The sequence below is a fragment of the Oncorhynchus keta genome, chromosome 32, assembly GCF_023373465.1.
Source record: "Oncorhynchus keta strain PuntledgeMale-10-30-2019 chromosome 32, Oket_V2, whole genome shotgun sequence".
NCBI classification, from domain to species: Eukaryota; Metazoa; Chordata; class Actinopteri; order Salmoniformes; family Salmonidae; genus Oncorhynchus; species Oncorhynchus keta.
In genome coordinates this window covers 16,590,390-16,615,202 of record NC_068452.1, presented here as the reverse complement: position 1 = coordinate 16,615,202, position 24,813 = coordinate 16,590,390, and the positions used below count along the sequence as shown (strand labels likewise).

The following is a 24,813-nucleotide window of genomic DNA, read 5'->3' as shown; positions in this document are numbered from 1 at the left end:
GCCACTGCTCCAAAACTGCCATAAAAAAAGAGCAGAATACGGTTTGCAAAGGCACATGGGGACAAAGATTGTACTTTTTGGAGAAATGTCCTCTGGTCTGATGAAACAAAAATAGAACTGTTTGGCTATAATGACCATCGTTATGTTTGGAGGAAAAAGGGGTCGCTTGCAAGCCGAAGAACACCATCCCAACCGTGAAGCACGGGGGTGGCAGCATCATGTTGTGGGGGTGCTTTGCTGCAGGAAGGACTGGTGCACTTCACAAAATAGATGGCATCATGAGGCAAATTATGTGGATATATTGAAGCAACATCAAGACATCAGACAAGAAGTTAAAGCTTGGTCGCAAATGTGTCTTCCAAATTGACACTTGACCCCAAGCATACTTCCAAAGTTGTGGCAAAATGGCTTAAGGACAAAAAAGTCAAGGTATTGGAGTGGCCATCACAAAGCCCTGACCTCAATCCTATAGAAAATTTGTAGATGGAACTGAAAAAGCGTGTGCGACCAAGGAGGTCTACAAACCTGACTCAGTTACACCAGATCTGTAGGGAGGAATGGGCCAAAATTCACCCAACCTATTGTGGGAAGCTTGTGGAAGGCTACCCGAAATGTTTGACCCAAGTTAAACAATTTAAAGGCAATGCTACCAAATACTAATTGAGTGTATGTATACTTCTGACCCACTGGGAATGTGATGAAAGAAATAAAAGCTGAAATAATATAATTCTCACTGCTATTATTCTGACATTTCACATTCTTAAAATAAAGTGGTGATCCTAACTGCCATAAAACAGGGAATTTCTACTAGTATTACATGTCAGGAATTGTGAAAAACGGTTTAAATGTATTTGGCTAAGGTAAGTAAACTTCCGACTTCAACTGTATATACATACATTTAATTTATTTTGTTTTATTCCTTTGTTATGTTTCATTTATTTTGTTTAACCTCAACGCATGTTTTCCATCCAAACTGGATATGGTATCCATCCATAGAGAGATAAGGGGAAGGAAGCTGAGGGGGTTTCTGGAGAAGGTGACACCTCCCTAAATGGGGAAGGTCCTAGCCCCAGCCCTACTGGCCTCTCCACTGAGCCCCCTCAATCGCCCTGTTCTGAACACAGCCCAATCGAGGGGGCATCCTGGCAAAGCTAGAAGTCTCCAGTAAGTACACGTCTTACTTCAGACCAAAGTCGGCAAAATTGTCCAAGCAATTGGATAGATGCAGCCACAACATAGATACTCATCCTTGAAATGAAGGCCTAAATTCCCCCTTTAAAAACATGCATGCACCCACACCTGTGTAGCCAAATACACAGCATGTCCATAGGACTCCACACACTATCAAGAGGGAGATTTGTATATCTTTAACCAGAAGAGGGCATTAACACAAAATCAAGAGCCTTTCAAACAACAGCATCACTGGTCCTGTGTTCAGTGATATGCACATCCTCTGTTCGCTATACTACATTATGATGTCATCACATGGAAAGTACAATATTGGATTTGTTCTGATTTGACTTCCACTCATCCCAGATGCAGATTAAGCCTAGTCCTTGACTAGAATACACTTTTAATGGAAATTCTCCATTTAGAATACATTTTATTCCATGACTAAGCTTAATTAACGGGAAACTTGGCCCTGAAGGTTTACACACATACAATCCATGAATGATGCATAATTATGCATCACTCCAGGTGCCCATGATTGCCATTCACACCTAATTTATCACTCCTGCAGATTGAAAGCCACAAATTGAGTTTCCGTGAGACGGCGAAGGCCCGTACCGACCACGGAGCGGAGATTGTCCCCGTGGAGATCATCACAGGCGGCTCACCCGCCCATCTTCTCAGCAACGTGTCGTCCCCCGGAAGCCAGAACATGACAGAGACGCCGCCGCTATCCATGCTTGCCGATCAGGTCTCCGCCTCCCTCGCCAAGCAAGGCCTGTGATTCGACCACGTCCCTCCCTGAAAAAAAAAGCATTGTAGGTTACCAAGGGAACCAACCGCCAGATAAAAAAGAGAAACGAAGAGAAAAAGAAGCAGCTCACTCAGTCTCCCTTCTTCCTTGAAATTCAAATTCGCTCGCAGGATTTTGCCGACATGGGATATCAGTCAGGGCAAAGTGCTCCGTTTAATGAACAGCTGTTTATAGTCTTGATAGTTAGGTAGCCACAGGTCATGAAAACATATACGTGAAAGAAAAGCAACATTATGATATACCCATAAACTCGCAGCCCGGTCTTATAAAATACATTTGCCCTACTTTCCATTTAACAGTGCAATTAATTGGGCTGCTCAATTTGAACGCAAAGGCTCGCATGAAAATATTGCGCATTGCCACCCTGTGGATGTTTGAATATGCTAATTTAGGCCTTCAAAATGTGAAGTAGCCAAAGACTTTACTCTTTTCTCAACTAGAAAAGGTCAGCTAAAGTAAAGTGACACCGTACTATACCATTCAAACAATGTCAAGTGCCAAAAAGACCGCTGCCTTTTCGTGCTTAAATCACTGATATTCCCCAGTTGAGAAATCCGCAAAGATTTATTCACGGCATTCTGAAATTCAAACGTTGTCGTAAACAGTTGCTGTGATGTAATGAATGGAGTGCAAGTAAGGCACATTGACTCTGCCTTTGAGATGATTAAAATAGACATCGTTTGTGAAATTATATAATATATAATTATATAATTTGACTTGGAGTTAAAGCCCATGTCCTGTTCAAAACATTTCAAGGATCCCATTGCTGAGCAATTGAAAGCAATGAAGTAATCAATTAATTATGATTTAATGGAGTAATTAGGCTACATGGTGCATACAACGTCAATCAATTGGATAAGATTGCTAATTTTGAAGTTGAGTTTTGTTTGTTTGTATGGTATAGTCTACGTGCTGGTATGTTGGTGGTATATCATCAATCCTAGGTTTGAGAAATGTATAAATGCCTATTGGGAATATGGACTGATTCCTTATCATAAACAGCTCAAATTTGCCACAGAGTTAAAAAAAAAAAAAAAAGTGCCTAGCAATGGCTTATAAATTCACTGCTCATATCTAGTCAACAGAATAGTTAACGGTACATCCGTACACCCATAACAATTACGGAACATTCAAAACAAATTGTGATTATAGTATTTAATGAATGCATAAGAAATGCTTGCCTGGCTTCCCAAACTCCTTGCTCCTGCCAAACGTCACGCCCATGGACATTAGTTTCTTCTCAGCAGTGAGTCTGGATTTGAGTAACTCTCCTCCGATTTCTAGAATGGAAATCCATTCTAGACCATCTGATTGGGCAAGAGCCAGAACACTCCTGGGTATAGGGTCGTTTTGAAGATTCGTCATTGGCTTTGAAACTCTGATTGGTTAGAGATGACCCAATCGCTGATGACTTTGTTTTGTACAACACCTCTTGATTTTGTCACCACAAACGACTTGAATGATGGCCGTCTCCGACTGACGTATGTAGGAACGATATAGGAAGAATTAAGTTTGAGTGGTCAGGCAATCGAAATGCTACTTCATACCCACAACACACATATGCCTAGACAATAGTCTTGATTTTCCCTGCATGAAATTCTAAAGCCGGACATAGGTTGCGCTCCAAACCTCTACCCTACTCCCGAAGTGTGTACTTGCACACTCCCTCTCTCTTGTCCGAGATGATCATCCCCTACCTACCCACAGCGCACTACTTACGTAGCGAATTTTAACTAAAGTAAATATTTCTTCGCAATGATCGAGCACCATTTTTTTAGTAGATCAAAACTTATGTTGCGCACTTTCTTTCCTACTCGTAGCCCTATTATGTGGATGTAAGACATATTAAACTGATATTTACAAATGCTTGTAGATGCACCTGCTGACACCCACTTTTATTCTTTATTTTTTTACTCCAGACCCTCACGATGCATTCTTGTTTTTGCAAGGTAGTTTTTACACATTGAAGTTCTCAAGTTGACCACTACTACATGTGTGGCAATGATAACTGGATGGCTTTCCTCCTCATTCCTCATGGTCAACATGAACAATATGTACTGTGCTGAACACATAGTGTGTTAAGCGGATTATATTAATTCTTACGATTGAACAAATCTGTTCAAAGTAAGACATGTTTGCATATTAGCCCAAAAATACTCAAATCAAATGTTATTTGTCACATACTTCATAAACAGGCGTAGGCTAACAGTGAAATGCTTCCTCATGAGCCCTTCCCAGAAAAATAATAAGGAATAAACACACAATGAGTAACGATAACTTGGCTATATTACACAGGGTACCAGTACCGAGTTGGTGTGCAGGGAGGGGTACAAGGAAATTGAGGTAGATTTGTACATGTAGGTAGGGATACTAAGACTGATATTCACGTTAGTCCACATATCCTTTTAGACTGTTTTAGGAGATTGTAGAAAAGGTACCATAAAACAACCCTATGCTCTTTGTGTGTGGTGAATGATGTTACGCAAAAGTGTAAGGCTGTTTTTCCCCAAATGAGTCTTATTTCGAAGCTGAAATATCATATCACTCTTCTAGTTTTTCCAAGTAACCGCAAGTGAATCTGAAGGAGTGGTTTACTCTTCTGAAAGGACGGCATAACCTCAAGTTTATAACTCATTTAACGATTTCTTAAAAATGACTGACATTTTAAGCAAACTGATAATTGTACTGCAGTTAAATATGCCCTTGACAAGAGGGGGAGAAAGTTGGTGCAAAGGGTGTTGTAGGCCTAGGACTTAATGTCATTTAACTTAAGGGAAAGGAAAGAACGTGGAAAAGACAGGGTAATTTGGGGCTTTTTCAGTGCAGTAAAAAAAGGGAGCAATGATACAAGGTATCTAGCTTCTCTCCATGATCCCATGTCCTGTTTTTGTTTCTCCTTCTCTGCTGAGTTTGCAGTTTTATCTTGACAGTCGTGATTGTCCTTATTGTGATGTGCATTTTATTAATATTTGGTTTACACTGATAACTTGTTGCTGTAAACATTGGATTAGGAAATAAAGTCAGTATTGGAAGAGCAATGTTAAAGGTTTCTTCTTTCCATTACATTTGTGAAGACACTTAAGGAGTGAGTGATGGTGTTTCAAAGAATGACAGGGGTATTTCCTGTCAAACTGACCTCGTTTGTGAAATATGCAAGGGCTTTCCACATGTCGAATTTACAAGATCATAGGGAACACAAGGACACAGTTGATACAATATAATTCACTTTTATTTTGAGAAGCACAAACGCTGCCTGCCCGTCGGATTCATCAATCATACACTTTTTTTGTTTGTTACCTCTGCATAAAGAAAAGATCAATATTTTGTACTTGTCGTGTCTTCTCCCTATACAATCAGGACAGCTACAGCCTGAACGTCAAACAGTTAAGTTATTTACAAAATATACTTTTTGTACAAACTATTACATGCTAAAGGATATACCAGACTCACCCACCCCCACACACCACGTTGGAAAGTATGAAAATAGCCCAGACAATACAATATCTGTTTAACGCTAGTCAAACCTTCTTGTACATCGAAACAGTTTCTGGTGGGTCCTCTGATCCCCACTCGCAGACAAACCATAGTTGATCATGATTCATGACGGGGACTTCTGTGAGGAGAAATAATGGATAGGGACAGGCATCGATGGTCCCTAGAAATTGAGTCAGGTTTGTCTTTTGGTCAGTCTGTCTGGACCGACCAAGAGTATAGACTTATGGGAGAAAGATTCAAAGGATTCACCAGTGAAGACCTCACATTACCTCCTCGCAATGACAGACAGCAGAATCAAGGAAGCGGGTGGAGACAATAAAGGCTCAAATGAACAGTGATCTGAAGGATTCCCCCCCCACACACATTCTTATTTTTTTTCTTAGACTCAAACATGACATGATTAGCAGTAATTGGAACAAGAGCAGGGTATTGGTTGGGGCGAACATGTGGTTTTAACTTAAAGTGACCAAGTAGAAACGGCCAGGCGGCGGGAGGGTTGGTGAGATGGGCATGGTCAAAGTGACTCCACAACTGATAAATCCCCACATAGCCTCCTGTGTGTGTGATGGCCACAGCCTTCTGACTTAAAGTGACTCAAACATAAAAAGCCTTTTTAGATGGAGAGATTCGTCTAGAGGCTTTCTGTACAATGCTCCACTTCATCTGCTGGGAGGGACACAACAGGGGGTGCTGGGAACTAGGGCAGCCGACTGGGCCGTGTTCAGTATGCACCAAACGGCAGGGACTACCTGGACTTTTTTTTTTGAAACCATTACACAACATTTTCCATTCGTCTGCTCTAATGAACAACCCAAACTTGGAGTTTTCTTTTGCATTGTTACATGAAAAGCATTTGACATTTGAACTCCCAAAAAGATTTTAATCCAATTCTGGAACTGCATTGACAATCCAACATTGACATTATCTGCCTTGTGCAATTCCAAAAAACACTGACACAGGAACGAGATTAATTAGGTACATTTACATATTTTTCCCTAATTTCTCTCATGTTCTCTTTTACTCTACCAAGTGACATGCAAATTGCATGGCAATTATGCATTACAAGCTGGAAACGTTGCATCGGATGTGAACTACGGCAACCCGTGTCAATAGCTCGGGTACAGAAATTTAAAATAGAGTGAATAATGAAGGACCTTGAGTCAAGATAAAGCCAAAATACTACATTCAAAAACATACAAGCTTTCTTTGTAATTGGAACCTGACTGCACGCTTTAGTGATTTCTTGCACATTCTCCAAACCAATCAGAAAAGCGTGAAATAACCGCACGCACACCACAAAGAAAATGAAGACAGAAATTCAATATGCACACAGTTTAACACTCATATCAAATCCCTCCATTTCTATAGAATCATTCCTATGTAGGAGAGGTGATGCATTTTTTTCCCTGTCGTTTTAATTAGTTCACATGATTATTTGTTTCACTTTGGTTTATTTGATTGAATGATTTATTCAAACTCGTGTAATATCATATTGAGGGTGGTGTTACTTGCCGTGCTAAAATGATTTTATACACCGCCCACAACCACTTGTTCCATCAGTCTATGTGACGGGGTCGAAAGGAAATATCTTATTAAACCTATATGTATAAAACAACTATACCAATGCAGACAAACAGATGAACGAAAAGCACAGACAGACGTCAAGGAAAATGGCAAACTCAGATTACTACAACAGCTCTGTGAAACAAGTGCTGAAAGGAACATTGCAGGTTCACGCCAATTCTCTGGGGAGGGTCAAATATTAGGTTGATTCAAGGTGACAACATAACAAGCTATGACAACAAGGCATTGCTGTTTTTTGTTTTACTCCATTTTAAAACTGACATGGGGCAAAAGAAAGCTACACACACTGCCTGAGTGGCTGCTTAGCCCTCAGCCCATTGGCCCAGAAACAGGAAGTAACTCTATATGCCCTGCTCATCACAAATTCAGCTTTCAGTTTAATTGCTCTCCTTTTTTCATTCACTTTAATATATATTTATCCATTTCAGTGAGCAAGAAAAGAACAAAACGGATTTCTGATGCGGGGCTCGGTCTATGTTCACTAAAAACTGTGAAAGAATTTGACTGATGTTTGAATATCAAACAACAGGAGTCCATTATTCCATTGTTGATGTAGTTCTTGTGAAAGAAAAAAAGTGTTGAGTCCTTTATGCAGTGAGAGCCTTCGTTCATCGGTGGGAGGGTCTGGTGAGAGTGGTGGTGAGGGTGGTGGTGGAGGGGGCTTTCTGCTTGCTGCTATCGTCAGGGGGAAGGAGCGGCGAGGGGGGACCCCCGGTGTCGGACTCGGACCTGGACGAGCCCGTCTTGCAACCGGAGATGTGGCGTATGGTTCTATAGGGGCGCTCCTCGGCGTTCCCTGGCTGCTCCTCGGGCTCCGGCGGCGGGTCGCTCTCCAGGGGGAAGCTCCTCCGGTCCCACGGGTGTACTGGGATGGGAACCTGGAGAGGGAGAGAGGAAACTCCCGTCAGACCACACCACTTAACACAGGGCTATCACCCACTTATCACAAAGATTAAATTGGTCTGTCTGTGTACATTTATCCCCAAAAGGCCAGGTGTCTTCTCATATACCCTCTACAATCTGCCACGGTATTCACAAAGACGGCATACACACTGATTAAACAGCTGAAGTGTGTGAACGCATGTATAGTGCGGAAGTGTTTGTGCTATTGGGAGCCTACCAGTTCTTCGTAGGTGCCTTCAGGTGTGGAGCAGCGCGTGTCTTCGTTGGAGAGCAGGCGGTGGGAGTCCCTGGAGCCTATAGGGGTGTAGGAGTACCCTACCGCTGTGTAACATCCTGGGGTGTAAGGGTAGGATAGCAGGTCGGGGCTGGCCGGGGAGCAGGGGGAGGCGGCACTGCCGTAGTCCTGCAGGGCGTGGAAATGGGCTGTGTCTGGGGAGGAGGGCTGCGGCGTGGAAGGGTTGGTGCTGCTCAGTAGGGGAGTAGTGCGACCATCCAACCGTCCACTGACATACGAACTGGAAGGGGTTTGGGGGGGAGAGAGGAGAGTTAACTTGACATGGAGAACAGAAACAAAGTCTTCAGCTAGACCTCAATTGAACAGAAAGGAGAATAGCCTTAAGTAGAGAAACCTATCATCTAGATTCTAGAAGGCTAAAGGTCAAATAGGTGCGGATAATATTTTTCCTGTTTCACCTAATGTACAAGTGGGTAAGCTGTATGAGTGTATGAATTGGATTTCTTTTAATGCATATCCCAACTCCTCGAGACACCCTAGGAGAGTGGGGTCAAGGCCAGGGAAAACGGCGACGCTCAATGGCACATCGGCAGATGTTTCTCCTAATCCGCTCGGGGATCTGAGAACCAGCGACCTGGCCCAGCACTCTTAACCGCTAGGCTATTTGCCAAGGTGTTCCCTGTGCTGCACTGCAGTATAACGTGCTGGATCTGGCTATTCTAGGTAGAAACTACTATCTCTTCCGAGATAAGAGAATCACAATCAATATGCAGCTCCGAACCTCATCTCTGCTACAGATCACACAAAAAAGACTGGTTACTGGATTAATAAACAAATGAGAAAAACCTCCACATACACTGCTTATTGGAAAAACTATGGGGAGTGGGTGGATTGGGGCAGACCTTGGGGGGGTCTTGAATTGGGGCAGCCCATTTTGGAGGGGTGTCTTCTTGCAACTCATAATGTGGGTAGGGTGTGTCTTGTTGTTGGGAGGGGGTGTTTTGGTGTGTGTTACTGACCGGCTGCCTCTCCTCTTGGCGATGGCGCTGGCCGTCCAGCTCCAGCGGGAACGCTCCTGGTCCTCGCAGGGCTGGTGCAGCTGGGAGAACGCAGTGTCTGTCAGGTCCTCAATCTGGGAGGGAAGAAGGGAGAGAGAGAGATCAGCACTCCAAGTTAGTGCTGTAACACTTGATGAATGCGGCTTGCGGTCAAACGTTGGTTTGGTTATTACCGTTAAATGTATTGCATCAGAGCTATACGGTGAAAAAGGAGCAGTTATTTGGGGGTTGGTGGCAGCTCTACCTAGATGTTTGACATCTTTGGACAACACTGTGCAACTGAATCATACTTCTGGTCTGCATCGGTAAACTACGCCCATTGAGATTCTGAAAAGGTCATACCAAGAGAAAATCTTTTTTACCTCCTCAATGTCAGCCTCCTCAGCGATAGGCTTAGCACAAATGTCAACCTCCTTCCAACTGCAAAATGGAAGCCAGATAATTAATACATCAGTAATTCACCACCCACGTGTGTGTGTGTTCAAGTGAGAGTACAGCTGATGTGCGTAGCTCTGGGCATTCTCTCTTGGGCACAGATTTCGGATCAGCTTACAGACCCCCAAATCATATCCTAACAATTGCTATTTGCCCTTCTGGACATATCTAGGATCAGCATTACAGTCCCATATCCTAACCGTTATTAATCTATTAGATGGGGGAAATAACCAAACTATCTTTGGATTTGTGATTAGTTTCCTGACTCGAGGCAACTTCCTCATGCCGAGGTAGGCATGGCGGCCATTTTGTGTCTTGTGTACCTGGGGGTGAGGATCTCCTTGTACTGCAGCTTCTCCACGCGGGTGGTGGCAGCCACAGACATGGGGATGACGATGTTGTTGATGTCAAAGGAGCTCTCTCCCCTCCTCCTGCGGATGGGCTGATGCTGTACGGGGTAGAAGGGGAGCAGGGTCAGTCACCGTCAATCCAACTTCTAAAGGACTTCTACAGACTACTTCACCATTACTGTTCCAATCAATCATACAGTACACGCATGCGCGCACAGTTATAAAACCAGATGTGTGTGTGTGTGTGTGTCGTACCGGGGCGCTGTTGTCCCTCAGGCTGCTGTTGAAGGAGGTGAAGTGCACAGAGCAAGTCTCTGAGGAGGCTGACAGCTGTCGGAACAGGGAGCTGTGAGCGGGGAGCCCAGCAGATAGAGACGGGCACAGACTGCCCCCATCCAGGTACAGCTTAGGGGTGTCTGAGAGAGAGAGAGAGTACGGGGGAAGAGAGCGAGAGAGAGTAGAGGAAATCCTATTAAATACACCTGGAATCCTCCAGACTGATTGATATACATCCATCTGTCAAGCTTTCGAGCCTTAACAATTCAGTAACTGACACGGGATAAAAAGGATACGGAAAATAAAGATGGACCTTCTAAAAAGTTTAAGTAATATGGAAAGGGTCAAAGGTAGAGTGAAAAAACGGTGGAAGCGATGTGACAATTACCCCTCAGAACTCATTTGAGCTGCTCAAGCTATGAGACAGGTGCTGAGGGCGGAAGAGGGAAAGAGAGAGAGGATAATAAAGACTGTAGGCAACTTACTGTCCATACTGTCCAGCGACAGCGAGTGTTCTCGGGGCCTCTTGCGTGCGTGGCTCTTGTCGTAGGGCCCGTGCCCCTGCTCCCCTCGGTAGTGGGGGCGGCCCTCCAGCTTGGTGGACCCCAGCAGGCTGTCCAGCTGCTGCCTGTGTAGCTTCTCTGAACGCACCTTGTGGTGGGACAGGCCTGGGGAGTGGGTAGAGCAACATGGGGGGTTAGGCAGTGTGTATCTTTTGCGCACACACACATATTTCGGATTTTGTCCAACAGTGTTAATTGGCTGTAAAAAAAACAAACATCATAAAGTAGATCCCACCACGACACTAAAGCGGTTATATTTTCGGCAAGGTCTGTGAGCGAGTGGGTCTGCGTGAGAAATGCGAACAAAACTGGCTTAGAGATGTACATTTTAACATTGTGCTGCAGAACTCTGGAGAGCATCGAGCATCAATTATGTAACTTCGTAATTAAATTATTAATCGGTGTATGACGCTCCATCCATCCGTCTGTGCTCTCTGAATAGGGTCCATGCATTCGAAGCTGAAAACTACCTAGGCTTCTTTATCAATCACACTGAGAGGAAAGCGCTGAGTCACTGTATTTACCAGGAAACACTGGGCCACACACTCACACCTGAATACTACAGAGTACACCAAACAAAAGAAGCGCTTGTTAATGTAGGGTTGTGAAATTTCAGGCTGGTGGGGCCTCGTACGTTTGTGCGTTGTTACACGAGTATATGAACCGCCAATACTGATCATATCTCTAAGAGCTTTGCAAAACTAAGTGATCCTTCCTATATGTCACCTTACAGTGTACATTTGGGTCTGTTGCGTTACACAACATTTAAGGTGTAGAAAATGAGCATGCATAGGAACAAATGGCTATACGAGCCTTCCCTACTGGGAGGCAATACCCCATTGCTTGGCTTAAAGTCTAAGGCTTTTAGAGGCGATGAGTCTTTATCTATGGACTGTGGAGAGGAGGGAGTTGGTCATCTTGTGTTTGTCCTTCTGTAGCACAGTTGGTAGAGCATGGCGCTTGTAACGCCAGGGTAGTGGGTTCGATTCCCGGGACCACCCATACGTAGAATGTATGCACACATGACTGTAAGTCGCTTTGGATAAAAGCGTCTGCTAAATGGCATATATTTTTGTCTTTGGAGGTGAAGGAGGCTTTACTTACGGACTGTGGAGAGGAGGGAGTTGGTCATCTTGTGTTTGTCTTTGGAGGTGAAGGAGGCGGAGGGGTCGTGAGGGCGTCCCACGGAGAGCTTGTGTTTCAGGGAGAGCTTCTTCAGGGGTTTCATCTTCTCCAGGGGCCGGCTGTTCCAGTGGGACTTCAGGACGCGCTGCAGGTGCAGACTCATCGTCACGTCTGCATAAACACACGGGGGGGGGGTTGTGGTTAGCAGCAGATAATAACGTTGTTTTTTCCCTAATCATCTTTACAAGCTCTTGGCAGGAGCTCTCAAACTATGCTGTTTATGACTTATGCTTTATTGATAATTCATTGTTCATATAGTTCGGCTGATCATTGTGTTTTACATTGTATGACATCAAATGTTATGTGTGTTTTCGCATATGTACCAATATGTTCAAATAAACCTACACCTAAACAGAGCACATTGGCCCGGCAAAATAGAAACAAAGCACCGGTCAGGTATCGAGAACTGTATAGGCGTAGATTCTAGAGGGACTACAGATCAGATCAAACTTAGAAAAACGACAAACCCCATCAACTGTGCACTATTAAAAAGGCCAACGCCACTGTGTGTTCCAGCTACGGCAGGTGGTGGGCCCTCGCTTCAGACAGACAGTAGCATCGCATGGTCATAGACTGACTGCATTTCCTTTTCAACCACCAACCATCCCCTTTCTCACCAGTTGACCTACTTGACTGCACCATCCATCTCCAGCCAGTCCTTTATACCTCATTACGCTGCAGATTTTTGAAGCTTTCACATCTCTCAGGCCTAGCTAGCTAGCTAGATAGCTCCTCTCATGTGGAAAAGGCACATCTGGGACTGTGAGAGAGGGGGAGGGTGGATGCATTGAGCAGCAGTGCTTTGACAGAGCGTCAGAGTGGATTTCTCACTCAATCCACCAGGGGGAGGACTTCAGCAAGTCCAGAATGGAAGCTCTAGAAGCCCCTCCACCCCTGCTGACCACCCTGAGGATTTGGCCTGCTTTCATCCTTCTTTCTACATCCTACTGGCAGGCCCACATTACAGGCCCAGCCACAGGCCTTTACTAAAGCAGTAGAGAAGTGTGGGAGGGAGCCCACTGGTGGAAATCAAAGTCATAATGAAATACACGCTACATGATATGTATGGAATAATGACCCTTGATTGGATTGAAGCTGGTGGTGCTGCAAGTTGTTGATACGACAAAGCTACAGCTCAAATTCTGCCTAGAAAATAGTCCATATAGTATTCCATACTGGATCTTTATCACTTATAAACCAACTATGCTGCTCCACTACCCAGCAAGCACAGGATGGCACAGCAACCCCTGTCCCTTGTTAGCCAACCCTTGACCCAGGGCATGACGAGGTAGGAGCTACTTACAACTGTGAAAGAAAAGATGTGGTGCACGTAGCTACTAGGCTTACCCTGTTTTAATGCAACGTTGTCTCCGGCTGGAGCGGGTGTGAACGCTCAAATCAATTCAAATCAATCCATCAACCAACCAATCAATCTTACCGTCTGAGAGGGAGAGGATGGGGTGCACGCAGGGGTCGAACTGGGACAGCCTCTCCAGTAGAGGGCGCTCGTACTGGACGTCAGAGGAGGAGAGGGTGCGGCCGCCACACGTCATACACTGGGGGTTGACCTCGCAGCCGCAGCGAGGACCCTGTACGCACAGCCTCTGGCCCTGGAGAAGAGAGGGAGGGAGGGGGAAGGAGAGTGGGATGATTCTTTCAACATATTTAACCAGGTAGGCCTGAGTAATCGAGTCGGAGTACAAATTCTCAATGCAATAACAAGCGGGTAATATCGAGACACAAGGGGGAACATGTAAACAACAGAGGGAAACAGTCTCTGACGGAGCTCGGATAGTCATCCTATTTCTGTTCCAACAACAACATACTGTTGCACAATAGCAACACTTGCTTCTAAAGTCTCCAAAAAATAAAACCGCCGCAAACATGGGTACTTTCTACAACGCCTGCCTTCGTGTAAAGGGAAAATCAAAAATCGGACCAGGTTCAAATTGTTTCAGAAATAAAAACATGCATAGATAGCACCATTAGCTTAGCTCTGACTGCCATAGCATATGCGAAGCCTTTGAAACTGCGGCTGTGCTGGTTTAATAAGCTAAGCCAGAGTTCCTGTTTAGTTTATGTCTTTAACAACGATCTGAAATACTAGGGGCTGAGAGGACAGCTTGTTCACAGCGGGTTCCCGTTATGGCCGCGTTTCCTGTTACTGAACAGAGTAGGAGTGTTGATCTAGGATAAGTCCGTCCCCACCCCGTCCCCGTCCAGCCAAACCTTTTTTTAATTGTGGGTTTCTGTCAGCCAGCTCCTCCTAGTCGGGAAATATAACAGCACGTCTGCTTTTAATAGAACACGAGGCAGCAGCACTCAGCCCTACCTGTGTCGTTGGAAACTAGCCACCTGTTTCAAAGCCACTTCGCATGAAGGAGTCGACCTCTTTGGAGAATGCAGAGGTAGAAGACATGTAGACGAAATACACACACCGAGGGTATGAGAGTTCTAATGCAGATCCTTAAAATGTACTGGCATGGTAGGTTGGTGGTCACTCATCACAAACCCATATGCTGTAGTTTGTTAATGTACTAACACGTGCACTCCCCACATGTAATCACACTTACTGCTCGTACAAACACAGATGCTCGCGTGTCCTTTCACACTTGTAACTCAAGACACATACAGACCGGCATACATTCGCTGTTTTTTTGTTGTTGCCACTTGTCCTTTGGACAAGTAAGACTGATTTTGTACTCATCCGAAAGCTCAAGTCACTTGTCCCCCAAATAATGATGGTCTGTAACACCATGGGCCAAAAGGATGACTTGATGCAAAGGAATCACTTTACAAAATACAATTACCATTATTATTACCACACAGAGAATCACAAAAATGTAGGCTACCCTCTGCCAAAAGGCTTATTTGCATATTCAAGCCTGTTTGAAAATATAACACTGCCCCTTTAAGGCTCTCCTGGAGGATGGTTGGCCTTAAACATACTACAACTAAACACTTTGTCTTTATAACATACTTTACTAATTAAATGAATCAGGGATCAAACGGCTAAGGTTGGCTACCTCAAAGCAAGGTAACTAACAAATACATGTTTATTTGCATTGTAAGGCTAAAATATTCAGGTTTGAGTGGAGATCTATTGACAGCCTTGGGAATAATTTGTCATTTGGGCTAGGTCAAATCATACAAATACTTTAACGCTGTCAGAATGACATGGCCAATGCTTAATATAGCTTTTCAAATGTGTCAAGATTTATTTCTCAACTCCCAATGTCGAGTGCTTGAGAGGCGGTTTCACAACAGGACTATTATACCCGTTCATTATTCACGACGAGTGCTGGTGGAAAGTTTTCGTTTTTTTCGGATGTCGGACATGACACTGACATTAATAGATGTAGCTTTTAGATAAATATTTAACTGCTGAGATAACTAGCCCGGCAACACCATATGTTTTGAATTGTCTCTAGTTTAATTGGTTGTCTATCGTTATTTTATAGGCCTATCTGCTGCAATGTCGCCCCCCCCTCTCTCCTCGGGCCCAATCAAACAGGCACAAAGCAGGTGATGCCCACGCCATGACTTTTCAAGGATTTTCATGACCATACGAACCCTGTTTGCGGACCAAAAAACGAGCTATACCTGGGCAAATAACTCACTAACTAGCAAGGGATACGAAGAAATGAGCAAACGTGGCTACATGCAACTCTGATCTCAAAAGTGATTGACATACCCCGCCGTTCAATGCAATATAATCATATTCTGATGTGCTCTGCATAAATTGGGAGAACAGTGCACAACAACGCATGTGGAGGATACTCTGGTCCAATGCTGATGTGAGTAATTGCTTGATACTGTGTTACTTGATACTTTTTTACTTGTCCATCCGGACAACATACAGTATTCTATACCCTGCTTGTCTCACATACCGGACAAACGGACAAGCGTTAATGTCGAGCAGTGAACAAATATACACACACACACCAATCCACCACCCATGTGTAAAAGGACACGCATTGCAGATAGCATATCCATATAAAACACACACATAATATATAGGCTATACACAGACAAAATCGGCCAACCACTCTGTAGTTCAAGGACACTGACAGTCATACTAGCAAACAATACACTACCCACTACCCAGTAAACAACAAAAAGAGCTGAAAACACACAGAATGACAATGTAGCAATGAAAGCGTACCAACACAAAGACATTACAACACACGCACACACAAACCTTGCGGTTGAGGTTGGTGACGGTGCTCGGCCTGACGAGGCGTCGTCTCTTGCAGCTGAGGAGGGGGCGTGTGCGGGCCGCCACACACGTGTCGTCCTGAGGGGAGCACGGTAGCTGGGGCTGGGACGAGGGCAGGCTCTGCTGCTGCTTCCTCAGCTGCTTTTCCAGGTCAAAACACTCTGGAGAGCCAGGCCGCAGGCTGGAAGGGAGGGACAGTCACTCATCAATACTACGCTACACGAAGATGCTCTCTATATCCCCTCACAATCGCGCATTCTTCTGCCTCTTCCCGAGCAGGCATAAAAGAAACCGAGACCGGACAAGTAGACGTACAATGGATTATGCTCATTGTAGTTAATGCAATTCAAATATTTGAACCGGTGTCGGTCAACTAGTTTAAAAAAAGAAAAAATGACAGGTTAGTCACTCAGCACTAATAAATATGGACAATCTATGTCTACGACAAAAGCTGGAGGGAAGATTGCTCATCAACACTGCAGTACATGACTCTATATATTGCTACTACTACTACGACTGATAATATTCATAATGATAATTCTGGATTTGTGTTTTGACTGTCCATTGAGTGGCTTATTTAGTAGGTCTCAATGTAACAGTATGGGGGAAAACTCCGATCCTATTTATAATGAGTGTGAATACGTATTACTCGGTGACAGAATGATTATCCCATTCACAGTTCTACATTCCACTAGAGGAAAACAGAGGTTGCAGAATGAACACATGTACGTACAAGTTTGTACAGTGCTGCGTGTACAAACCCTGTAGTATATTTGGGAAGTAGAGTGAGAAGCTGCAATTCCCACATGGATCATGTCCCCCCACACACACACACACACACACACACACACACACACACACACACACACACACACACACACACACACACCTTTGTTCAGACGGAGTGGTTGGCATAGAGGCCGCCTTGCTGAAAGGACACACACCTACTGAACGGGTAAAGAGGGATCATTCCATTGCGTCGTACCTGTTGATGATCCCGTTGACCTGTCTCCCGGGCGCGCAACCTTTCCTCAGGCCCGTTTCCACGGAGACCGTTCCGGGACCTTCGGCCCCACCGTCTGAGCCGCACTCCTGGAACCAAAGACAAGGTTGGCACGGCTAACATGGAATGGAACCTCTTCAAAACTCTTCCAACCCACCCTCCTCAACTCCATTCCACTACAGCCTAGCCCAGAACAGTTGAATGACCTAGTGAATTCCTCAGGCCACAACTGAATGGATAGAAAGGTCAACACGACTTGGCATGACAAAACAAAGACCACCACTGTTTTGGGACCTCCCCCTCCTCACCCATTCTTTTCCCGAGATAGTAGTCTCTCCCTCCCTCTCCCCTCCCTCCCAAGTCCCGGGGGCTGGTTGGGGTTCTGTGGGCGAGTCGTGTTCCCTTCTCTCTATTTTGGGCACAGTGCCAGGGTGCCATGTTGAGCGGTGTCTTCGCTCCCTCCCTCTTTTCTTTCTCCCCTGAACTGGTAGGGAGGCACCACACTAAGTGGAAAAGTCACATTTGATTTTTCTCTATGAAAACAGCACATCATACTACATGACTTAAGAGGATGTCAGCACAACCCTGAACCTATTCGTCTAAAATTAGGGCATGTTTAGGATACGCGAGTTGATGTCTAAGAAATGAAGACACCGGCTTGTTGAGGATCTGATTGGACAGTTACATCGTCAGACTCATTTACCTGTATTACCGGGCAACCAACAGGCTCCGCCTTCACCTCCCCGTCCTCAGGTGACACGTCAAAGGGGGAGGTCTCTGCCAGGATTATGGAACCCTACGAGAGCGCAGATATGCCAGGGTGAGCTCTTCAGTCCTTCTGATTCATAACACCAGAGGTAACAGTGGCTAGGCACCAAAGTAACTGGCTTTGGTGTAGCCACAGACAGGGGTAAGGGGCCCCATGAACAAGCTATACATTTTTACCAGGAAGGCTATGATATTCCACTGGGAAATGACCGTTGGATGGATGAAGTGAGAGAAAGAAAGAAATAAAAAAGTGGGAGAAGCAGAGGATAAGAGTGGGGAAGAAAATGAGGGCTAAAAGCAGACAGACATGTCAGATATATCGAGGCAACATACTCTTGATAAGAACAGAATAGAAAAGCGCTCCCACTCTTCCCATCCGTAGTTGAGGCGTGAGCTAAGCTACCTTGAGCGTGGGGATCGAGCGACACGTTAGGTCATGTGACCTGCTTCTTCATGTGACCCCCATCTACCAATGACACGGCTTTCAACCGGTCCGCCCCTTCTCTTCCATTCTTGAACTTGTTGCCAGGGCCACCCAGGTGGCTGAGACTGAGGGTGCAGTGTTGTGTGTATGGTGTGGTGGCGGTGCTGACCTTGTTGGAGCGGAGCTGGCGGTAGATGTCCGTCTGCTGGCGGATGCGGTACTCCAGGTCAGACACGTGGGCCTGCAGCCAGTTCCAGTGGCTGACTATGGAGGCCCTATCCACCGCGTAGCGCCCCTCCGCACGTCTCCATCTGTCGGGCAGAGCGAGGAGGAGGAGGACAGGGTCAGAGCAGAGGCAGGCGAGAAGGGAGTGTGCGCGTCGGTGTGAGAGAGCGATCGTGTGTGGGAAGTGTGACTGCTTGTTTGGAGGACGGTCCGTGAGGGCTCCGAGGTCAGTGACAATGACTTTTGGAATGAAGTAAAAAGGGGGCGTCAAAAATAACACTAATGGGGGGGGGAGCCTCAAAAACATCCACCCGCCTTCATTCACAACACTAGCCACAGACTTTTGTTATTTACATCTAAGCCACCACACACACACACAGGATGGGTGTGTTTATTCGAACGGGCGTTAGTATTTGGTTACTTACAAGTTCATAAAAAAAATATGTAAAAGGCTTGGTCTAAAATTTGATTTAAGAATCTGTGACATTGCTTCATTCTAGGACCGACCTTGCCACTCGAAATGTTTATGTAACAACAGTTCTGACATTTCGTACCAATACATCCCCATAAAAAAGATTTGCCTAGTAGCCTAGACACTTTTCACACGTCTAGCTCGCTATTGTCGGTCAATCAATTAATCAGCGAAGCTTTACAGGCAGAGGCCTGTAATTTCTAACCGATGGAAAATCCCCCTCTCTCTAACAAGCAAAGTGCACCACCTCTCCTGAGTCACGTGAGCAAGTTGCCATTGAAGTAAAAAAAAATATATATATACTCATAGTATTTGAATAGTAAAATCAAATGCCCATGCTTAACACACACACACACACTTCCAGTCCCCCAGTAACTGATTACCTTTAGACTAATCAAATCGACACTTTCTCTTGGCTCCCCGAGCTGCTCGACTTTGTTTGTGTTTCTTACGTTTCAATAGCAGTAGCAGCACAAAACTGTAGTTGCCACCTTTCCACTGAATCCCCTTCTCATGTGTTCTACACCTGGGCCTGCATGCCTAGTAGTTGCTTCCCCAACCCTGAATGAGCTGTGTTCAAGCCAAGACTTAGACATGATGGCGATGTGAGCGAAGGACATTTTGGGTAGGAAGAGGTCTCTGTGAAATGACTCAAGATTACCCTCGATCACACTCTGAAAGAGGGAGAGAGGGAGAGAGGGAGAGAGAGAGAGAGAGAGAGAGAGAGGGAGGGAGAGAGAGAGAGGGGGAGGGGGAGAGAAAAACAAGGGTGGGAGGGGTGACAGAGAAGACAGGGACAATGAGGGCAAGAAATCAGTGCAACGAGGTAAAAGAGAGGGTAGGGAAAAGAGAGATGATCAGAAATGGAGAAAGTGAAGAGAGCGAGAGAGAAAAAGAGAGGGCTGCTATGTTCTTTCTGTAGAGCCAACATTACATAACCCACTTTCCTAGCAGTCTGGTGAGATGGCTGGAGACCAGTGAGGCCTCTGCTGCTACAGGCCCTCCTCCTCCTCCTTCCCCACCCCCTCATCTACTCTGACTGGAATTTAGAGGACAACCTCTCAACACACACTATGTGTGCGTCCCGCATGGCACACTATTCCCGATTTAGGGCACTCATTTTGACCGTGACCCATAGGGCTCTGGTGAAAAGTAGTCGACTATATAGGGGATAGGGTATCATTTGGGACAGGACCCGCCGGTTCAAGACTCGCCCAAACACCCATCCCCCTACGGCTCTCATTCTCACTCATTCTCTTTACAGCTATCAACAATAAGTACAGACCAACCGAACAAGGTCACTTTTGGCTTAGAAGGGGCCGTGTTCTCTCTTTCAGAATCTCTTAAACCGACAGAGACTAGTGTAGCAAAACATGCTGTTTTCAGAACGTGGCAATGTAAAATAGAAAATGTCTTTCCAAGAGTCCGAGATTTTATGTCACACATTCAGAAGAAGTTTCCAAAGTTGTGCCTGTCGACATGGGCACAAACACACACCGTTTCATGATGGCTGGATATAAATACACCCTTCTCTTCACAGTTCCCTTTCGGAAAAAGGCATGATAAAATGGATGTGCACGAGAACATGCATGTATAATCCCTCTCTTTAGCACAATCACACATGCAGACTAATTAACACACACACAAAACTGTAGGAAAAGGCAGCCTCCCATTTCCATTGGTAGTGTGATATAGGAAAAGGAGCGTGACGTGGCCAGTTCCATGAAGGTAGCCAGTGAGCAACAACATATGGGAGGACTTCAGAAGACTGAATAATCAGCTACTCAGAGATGGTGTATTTTATATTCTGATGAGTAAAAAGGACACACGGACTTATAAAACAAGGCCATTGCGGGGCGGGAGGTGGTGGAGAGAGAAACAATTAACTCCTCATGTCTAACCAAACAAACACAAATCTGAACCAGGACCCTTGAATCCAGTTTTTCCTGTTCATTATAAATTAACAGTGCTGTTTTCTACCCCTAATCTTCTTATTTTTTTTCTCAATTAAAAGAAATTCCACATGGGATGTGTTGAGTGTGGGGGAGGGGCAGTACTGTAGTAGGCTGAGTACTGCAGCACTACAGTCAACCACCGGGGGCAGTGGATGGGCAAGCGACTGAACCATGTGTTGTAGGGCTATGGCGAGGAGGGAGAATCTGTGTGTAGGAGGGCTGTGGAGAGAGGGTGAGAGAGAGGAAGGGACAGAGGGAGGAGTTTTGGCTGCTGCTTGCTGCTGTAGCGACACAATGAGTCCCCCGCTCCTCTCTGTGATCCACATAGGAACAGGAAGCAGGCAAACAGGAAGTAGCGAGCGACAGACAGACAGACAGACAGACAGACAGACAGACAGACAGACAGACAGACAGACAGACAGACAGACAGAACAGACAGACAGAACAGACAGACAGAACAGACAGACAGACAGAACAGACAGACAGAACAGACAGAACAGACAGACAGACAGAACAGACAGACAGAACAGATAGAACAGACAGAACAGACTTGAATGATGTAGAGGTCTTAGTGTCACACTCCAGATGGAAACAATTACACTAGAGCTACCATTAAAATAAAACACTGGCGACCTACTGTAGGGGTTCGTCTTAGTGGAAAAGCACCAGTACAGGGAAAACCAATAACGCCGACGTTCACAGAAACACCCACACAGGAAAACACACAATCTAAAAAACAAATGCCAGGACAGGAGCTCCGACAAGAAGTCGCTCTCACACAAAACATGAAGTGCGTGTGTATAATAACAACACTCTCACAGAGGGCACGTGAAGTGCCCCTGCTGACTTTCAGAAATCCAGATGAGGTTCTTTAGAAATAACAAGACATTTAATACATTTTACATTTAAATAAGTGCTCAGAGGGCGTTCGGCAAAAACAGGCCTCTTCCTTAACTTTCTGACAATACCATAATACAATTATCTGTGGGAGTGTGACGGCCATCGGGGAAAACCACAGTCACTCTTCATCTCTGACTAGTGCAGTGTAGCTGATATTCACTAAACACACACCGTGGATTTAATAGCTGCCAAACTGAGTCACTCGCTTTTCTCTTTCGACTTTTAGCTGACATTCTCGGTTGCGTGCACGCGGTCTCCAACTTGTCGGGGACAGGTTAAGTGGCTATGTGCCATCCTCTCTGGTGAGGCTCCCCCATAGATCCATCCATAACACACTATCTGCATTGACCCTTTTTGTTAACTTTTTTATTTAAACTCATCACTTACTCTGTTTCTACTGTTTATTATCTATCCTGTTGCCTAGTCACTTTATTCCTAGTTATGTGTACATATCTACCTCATACGCTTACACATCGACTCGGTACTGGTACCCTGTGCATATAGCCAAGTTATCATTACTCATTGTGTGTTTATTATTACGTGCTATTACTAGTCTATTATTTCTCTCTGCATTGTTGGGAAGGGCCCGTAAGTAAGCATTTCACGGTTAGTCTAGACCTGTTGTTAACAAAGCATGTGAAGAATAAAATTGGATTCCTGTGTCTCTGTGAGAGGCCTGACTTCAGCGACACATAAAGAAGGGTCACAGAGCTCTTGAAACAAGCCCTGGTGGAAATATAGGGATACACTGCCTGGCATTGAGAGGAAATCCAGAGTAATGTCAGTAAGGAGTATTACTGGCTTTGTGGTAGGAAAGTGTGTGTGTGTGTGTGTGTGTGTGTGTGAGACCTTGAAGCGTGGGGTCCTGTCCTCTCACCAGGGATGAGTCATTCACACCTGTCTCTACTCTGCTCTCACCTAGGAATGGGAGCTGTTTTGCAGGGCCGAGACGATACCAGTATCAAGATAGTCGTTAGTATTGTTGCAAGGAAACAAAACACAACGTGGATTTCACTTTTGTAAGAGACCAGCACCGATGTTGGAAACAAACATCATTAGATGGTTATCCATAGTGACTTTTATACATTTTACATACAGCAGGTTTTTAAAAAGGACCAAAGAGTGTGATCTGCATCGCATTATCCTTTTTGGCATGGACATAATATTGCGCTACTGGTATCGTCACAGCCCTACTGTTTTGTAGTGTGTGTGTGTAGATAGACAGTAGTAATGTCCATAATAAAGGAATACCAGACCACAAGATGATGGCTGGCTGGTAAACGACAGAGAGAAATAAAACGGAATCTTATGCTCAATATAGCACTGATAACATCAACCTAGCCCACCACTCCAACGTCAAACCCCGTGCCTTATGATTTATGTAAAAATCGAACACTTTGATTAATATTCCAGATATTTTCAGAAGTCAGTCAGTAGTGTACACATACACACAAACGAGAAACCCGCCCAACCAGGAAATGAACACTGCGAGCAGTGAGGCAAAACAAAAACACAGGATATAAAAGGCTGGGTGGTAATCGTCATGGTCGCTGAGGTAACAGGGACTGAACCATCGAAGGAAATAACATCTGACTATTAAAAGGGTAAAGGAATGAGCGCAAGGGGAGAAAAATAATCCACCCTTCTTTAAAATACATGAGCATATCTAAATGCCATTAGCAGTGTGGGATGAGCCAGGAGACTCATGCTGCTTTTAGCAGCAACAAAAGAGCGAGGGAGGGTGGAAAGATAGGAAGAGAGAGTAGCTCTTCCAGTCAGCCTGTGTGTGTGTGTGTCTGTCTATGGGCGGGGTTTAGTGGAGAACAAAGGGTTTGATGTGCTGGGAGAGAGAAAAAATAACGATCCCACCCACCTCCCATCACATGACTAGCCTTCATGGCGCAGCAAAGACGGCACGAGTGAGAGAGACGAGTGAGAAGGCGGGAGTGAAAGAGAGGCGAGAGGCAGAGGCGGAAACAATTGAGGGAGAGGGGAGTGAGGAGCCGAGAGAGAAGCTGGTGAAAGAGAAGAGGGCGAGGAATGGAGAAGTCTGGGAAGGGCATTTACAAACCCATTCCATTCCTGCTGGAAAAATACAAGGAGATAATCAGGGCTCTTCTGAATGGTGCGACTCCAACACCATTATTGAGTTTGCAGATGACACGGCGGTGGTAGGCCTGATCACCGATGACGATGAGAGCCTACAGGGAGGTGGGTCAGAGACCTGGCAGTGTTGTGCCAGGACAAAACCCTCTCCCTCAATGAAAGCAAGACAAAAGGAGCTGATCATAGACTACAGGAAACGAAAGGTAAGAGCACACCCCCATCCACAAGGCTGTAGTGGAGCAGGTCCAGAGCTTCAAGTTCCTCGCTGTCCACATCACCAAGGAATGAATTATCATGGTCCACACACACCAACACAGTCGTGAAGAGGGCATTACAACGGCCTCTTCCCCCTCAGGAGGCTGTAAAAAAATTGTTATGGACCTTCAGATCCTCCAAAAGTTACACAGCTGCACCATTGAGAGTTATCTTGACTGGTTGCATAACCGCTTGGTATGGCAACTGCTTGGCATCGAGCCACAAGACGCTACATAGAGTAGTGCGCACGGCCCAGTATATCAATGGGGCCGAGCTTCCTGCTATCCAGGATCTCTACACCAGACTAAAAATGGTCAAACTCCAGTTCTCTCTGCTACTGCACATCAAGCGGGAGTGATGCATCACGTCTGGAACCAACAGGACCCTGAACAGCTTCACCCCCTAAGACATAAGACAT

General features: G+C 45.2%; 2 protein-coding genes across 9 annotated transcripts in view; one reads left to right on the top strand and one right to left on the bottom strand.

The window, feature by feature from the left end:
- Window positions 1–5,022, top strand: part of LOC118365168 (microtubule-associated protein tau-like) — a 44,975-nt gene extending 39,953 nt beyond the window's left edge. For 4 of the 5 annotated variants that reach the window (XM_035747145.2, XM_035747147.2, XM_035747146.2 and 1 more), the window contains one exon: window positions 1,742–5,022. In XM_035747145.2, the coding sequence (XP_035603038.1) occupies window positions 1,742–1,954 (213 nt within the window). In that variant the 3' untranslated portion in view covers window positions 1,955–5,022. Of the gene's footprint in view, window positions 1–996; window positions 1,165–1,741 lie in introns of all 5 variants that reach the window. The other variant, XM_035747144.2, reaches the window with a different exon arrangement.
- Window positions 5,023–5,195: 173 nt separating this feature from the next.
- The window catches only part of LOC118365167 (KAT8 regulatory NSL complex subunit 1-like), a 75,887-nt gene continuing 56,269 nt past the window's right edge, over window positions 5,196–24,813 (bottom strand). For 3 of the 4 annotated variants that reach the window (XM_035747139.2, XM_052490701.1, XM_035747141.2), the window contains 13 exons: window positions 18,652–18,793; window positions 17,994–18,086; window positions 17,273–17,379; window positions 16,270–16,468; window positions 13,507–13,678; window positions 11,988–12,179; window positions 10,806–10,988; window positions 10,300–10,460; window positions 10,018–10,142; window positions 9,622–9,679; window positions 9,221–9,333; window positions 8,184–8,481; window positions 5,196–7,941 (listed from right to left, as the gene is read on the bottom strand). In XM_035747139.2, the coding sequence (XP_035603032.1) occupies window positions 7,672–7,941; window positions 8,184–8,481; window positions 9,221–9,333; window positions 9,622–9,679; window positions 10,018–10,142; window positions 10,300–10,460; window positions 10,806–10,988; window positions 11,988–12,179; window positions 13,507–13,678; window positions 16,270–16,468; window positions 17,273–17,379; window positions 17,994–18,086; window positions 18,652–18,793 (2,113 nt within the window). In that variant the 3' untranslated portion in view covers window positions 5,196–7,671. The remainder of the gene's footprint in view (window positions 7,942–8,183; window positions 8,482–9,220; window positions 9,334–9,621; window positions 9,680–10,017; window positions 10,143–10,299; window positions 10,461–10,805; window positions 10,989–11,987; window positions 12,180–13,506; window positions 13,679–16,269; window positions 16,469–17,272; window positions 17,380–17,993; window positions 18,087–18,651; window positions 18,794–24,813) is intronic. The other variant, XM_035747142.2, reaches the window with a different exon arrangement.